Consider the following 4099-nt stretch of genomic DNA (forward strand, 5'->3'; position numbering starts at 1 on the left):
AGATGGAGGGTGGTTATACACGGCTGGTAACCATTCATTCATTGGTAATTTTCGGGGATGCAACGCTGTGAAGTGGATCTCAAGTGACCCTTGGTGACGTCAGTAGCTCAGGTCAAAATCAAACTCAATCTTGAAAGGGAACTTTTTAACCCGCGCCCTGATAAAGTAAAGTAATATTAGTAAAGTAATATTGATGCCCCCCCCCCCCCACTGGAGCGAAGGTTAAAGGTGCAAAGGTCAATAATTGTAATATTTTCCACCAAACAGGCGTCGGATATGGACCGCTTATGCATACAATGCTGAATACGACTCCTGCTTCGAAACGGATGAAATTTGGTGACTCAAACTCCGATTTGAGGATTCGACTCCGGACAGAACTGTCAACTCCGATCGACTCCGACTCCGCAGCCCTAATTGAGGAAGCCGCCAGGATACACCCCAACTGTTCAACACCTAGCGGCTGTCAAACTGTTCGGGGACCATTTTCCGTGCATTACGTGCGCCCAGCTCGGCGACTGTTGGCCGGGTTCGTTCTCTGATAATCCGGCCGCTCTACGAGTCCGCCATCCTTTCATAGATCGTCCAAGGCCGACCGTGTGCGACTGACGGGTGCGACGGGTGTGAGGCTGTGCGCGTCCAGTGGCAGTGCGTCGGTGCAGCGCCACAGCGGGGCGTGGTGGGGTCACACGCATGCGCCGCACGACCGAGAGTGAGGTGAGAAGGCGTGAAGTGAGGAACTGCTGATCACTACAGTGAAATTTTCAACCCAGGTCAGTGTTTTTATTCATGTGCGACACGCCAGCGCGAGCTCTACAGGTCAGCATAGTTTCAGGAACCTGTTATGCAGCCTGAAACTGGAATCCAGGGTTTGTTTTCACTGTTTCTGAGGCTGACACTGACGAGTTTAGAAACAACTTGAAAGGTCTACTGAAGGGCAGATCTAAAGGTACTTCGTTTTTCCGTCATTTTACCAATACCGTTTCATCAACGTTTAAGGAAAGCCTGATTTGCGTTCCGCACTGCCAACCGAAGCATCTCTAGACATTCCCGCGTTTTGGCATTGATTAAACTGCAGGGCTCGGGGCGACGGGGTAACACAATGGTTAGGGCAACGTAATATCTTATATTTCGGAGATATAGTTGAGTAAGGACGCATCCAACAGTAATTCCTATACGGCGCGCGCCTTGGTGGGCGGTTATACGGCCTTCTGCTGAACGGTCCGCCCACGGACGGCGCCTGGGGTGATACTGCACCGCAGTGTGCTGTCCCCGCGCAAGTATAACAACAATAGACCCGATTTTTTATTCAAGCGCCTTTTTCACTCCTCATTTCAGTGAAAGACGCCGGCAATACATAAGTACGAGGTCTGGAGCACCACCGTCGCTGCCAGACCACAGTCTGTCTGAGGGACCGGGCCCCGTTGAGGGCGCAGTCTGAGGGACCGTGCCCCGCTGAGGGCGCAGTCTGAGGGACCGTGCCCCGCTGAGGGCGCAGTCTGAGGGAGCGCGCCCCGCTGAGGGTACGGTACCGCAGGCAGGGGCACTGCGTCCATCAGCCAGCAGGCCACCATGGTCCTCACTCTCTGCTGCGGGTGCTTGTCGCTGCGCACCGGCTCCCTGGCCATCGGCATCACCTACCTCAGCCTCAGCTGCCTGGTGCTCCTCGCCTGGACGGCCTTTCTCATAGAGCGCGCCATCGCCATGCGTTTCGACTACTATTGGGACCTGCTGTACATCTACTTCGGCCTGCTGGTGGTGTGTGTCCCTAACATTGTAACAAACAGTCTACTCATCCACGGCCTTCGTCACAACAGGCGCAAATTTCTCTTTCCGTGGGTGATCTGGTACGGCGTTTTCAAGGCTCTGGTCACCCTGGCGTGGCTGGCCGCGGCCGCCTGGGCGCTGTGGATGTGTTTCGCCTGGAATGGACTCGGCACGACCCAGGCGGTGGTCGCCAATCTGGTGATCTGGATACCGGGACTGGTCGGGATGACCGTGATGTGGTACTGGTACGCCTGCGTTGTGACGTACTTTCAGATACTGGCGCCCAGTGATGTATATGCGATGACAAATATTTAGTCTTATCGTGATCTTGTGCCGAACTTGCCATTGCTGTGATGCGCTTTTGGAGTGAAACATGTTGCATACGAATTCGTATGATTGTTCACTGAAAATACAGTGTATGATTATGTAGATTTTTTTTTTACATTAATTCAGTCCTAACCTTTTGAATGGAAGGATTCACAAGGACAGAGCCCCCGCTAAGCCGAGCTTGTTGCGTTGGCTCTGCCCTCCACCCTCCGGTCGCGCAATTCCTGATCTATGGCAGAATTCGGAGTCCGACTCCGAAGTTTAACGTGGGCACATAGCCGCGCACGGCCGGTCCCTCACTGACTTCGCCTGGCTACAGCCTGACATCAACCGCAACCACGCCCGTTAGGAGGCTCATAAACATCGAGCGACCGTCGCGCTTCGAACCCGGACTGTTAGAATCGGGACGCGTGCTCGCACCATGCGGAGTCCGCCGCTGTATTGACTGAGCTACGGGACCGGCGTGACTAGAGGTGGACAATGCTGATTTACTCATAATAATGAGACATCTAAAAATACATGCGAGTTTAATTTAAGGCAAGTTTTCATAGGACATATAACACGGGGTGTTATTTGCTTGAGGTGACCAGTGCCAACCCATGCTTCACGAATGTTTTTAGTCATTAGGTAGGTACTCGCCACATTTTATTGATGTAGTGCATCGCATGCTCAAAATACGAAAAGCTGCTTTCCACTTGTCAGTAATGGGTTTCTTGATGGCCTATCTCATCTCAAAACTTGAAAAAAAGAAACTGCAGGCCGTTTTGAATAGATCGAATCCTTACGGTCGCACTTATTAAAAGTAACAGGTGTTTATACCTAATGATACAATATTGCTTTGTTTCTTAGTTATATTCACATTTAAACGCAATATAAAAAAGAACAACAATAAACCCTGGCTGGCCTGAGAGTGAGAGGCTGAGAAATGGCATCAATATCCATGAATGTCCTGTCCGAAGGATGACCCAGGGAGTTTGTTTTCCTTGGTTTAGATTGATGGCCCATACTCTCACCCACACGAGTGATAATCTCATAGGACTCGCCAGGTAAGCAGCTCACTGCGTCTGGCGGTAGTGATGGTCAGTCAGTGCCGTTTCCGGACTGTCAACAGGGCTCAGTCTGTGGCTGTGCTGACATCACGGCGCCGCCGTGGTGACCACAGAGCCGCGCCGCGCGGCGCAGGCTGCCGATAAGTGCGACAGGGCCTCCCGCGGCTCACCGGCCCGTCATGACTGGCAGGCCGGCCGGCTGATGACTCGACCGGGCCGGGCCCGACGGCCGCCAACAGTGACGGCTCATCCGTCAACCGGCGCCCGACAAACATGGCAGCCTGACCCGGCACCCATCCGGCCCTCGTCATTCCGACCCGTCTCGGCCGGCCCACCGAGCCCTCCTTCGGCGGCTGCCCCGGCCCTGTACCTGGCCGCCGAAACACTCCCAGTGTCCCATTACAGTCAGATCTGGAGCGGTCACCACACCATCTTATTACACCTGTATTGGATGCACGCACCCCCTTGGTTCGCGGAATGCAAGATGTGTCTCGTATAACAGGGTTGACAAGGCCTCATCTCTCATCCTGTGCGAATCGTAATTTTCAAAATGCGCCGGTGCCCAGGGTGGAGGGTGATCCACAGTGAATTTGTGGACCAATAGGTAGGATACTTATAACTAATGGCTGAATAGGTGTTTAAAGCATGAAAAGTTATTTGAAGCACCAAGTTAATTTATTCAAAAATCTTGGAATAAACTTATCAAACAAAAGTGCGAGAAGCACTATCCAATATTCACTGAGCCTTCAGAGTGTCTTCCGGTCTGATATCGGTGTTCCCCGTTCGCTAACCGGCCAGAGGGCCTTTCTGTGTCTGATATATCGCTGCTCTCCGCGCTCGCTAACCGGCCGGTGCCGAGTCGCCTGGCCGGCTCCCAAATCAGCAGCCGGGGCTGGCCGATCGCGCGCCGCGCCGGCCCGACTCGCCGCGCTGCTGACCAAAACAGTGGCGCCGCGTCC

General features: G+C 53.4%; 1 protein-coding gene across 2 annotated transcripts; it reads left to right on the top strand.

Moving 5' to 3' along the window:
• The first annotated feature begins 448 nt into the window (after nucleotides 1-448).
• On the top strand, nucleotides 449-2189 carry LOC122383256. 2 transcript variants are annotated; one of them, XM_043369496.1, is made up of 2 exons: nucleotides 449-770; nucleotides 1336-2189. In XM_043369496.1, the coding sequence occupies exon 2, from the start codon at nucleotides 1570-1572 to the stop codon at nucleotides 2077-2079; it is 510 nt and encodes a 169-aa protein (XP_043225431.1). In that variant the 5' UTR covers nucleotides 449-770; nucleotides 1336-1569; the 3' UTR covers nucleotides 2080-2189. The 2 variants fall into 2 exon arrangements, with proteins under 2 accessions (XP_043225431.1, XP_043225430.1); XM_043369495.1 differs by having other exon boundaries at nucleotides 449-714.
• Nucleotides 2190-4099: the final 1910 nt, after the last annotated feature.

Source organism: Amphibalanus amphitrite, unplaced genomic scaffold (genome assembly GCF_019059575.1).
Source record: "Amphibalanus amphitrite isolate SeventyFive unplaced genomic scaffold, NRLGWU_Aamphi_draft 000159F_arrow, whole genome shotgun sequence".
Lineage (NCBI taxonomy): Eukaryota > Metazoa > Arthropoda > Thecostraca > Balanomorpha > Balanidae > Amphibalanus > Amphibalanus amphitrite.

Bases quoted from the DNA above. Each gene is read 5' to 3' on its own strand.
- LOC122383256 (XM_043369496.1), top strand. From the start codon at position 1,570: ATGGTCCTCACTCTCTGCTGCGGGTGCTTGTCGCTGCGCACCGGCTCC.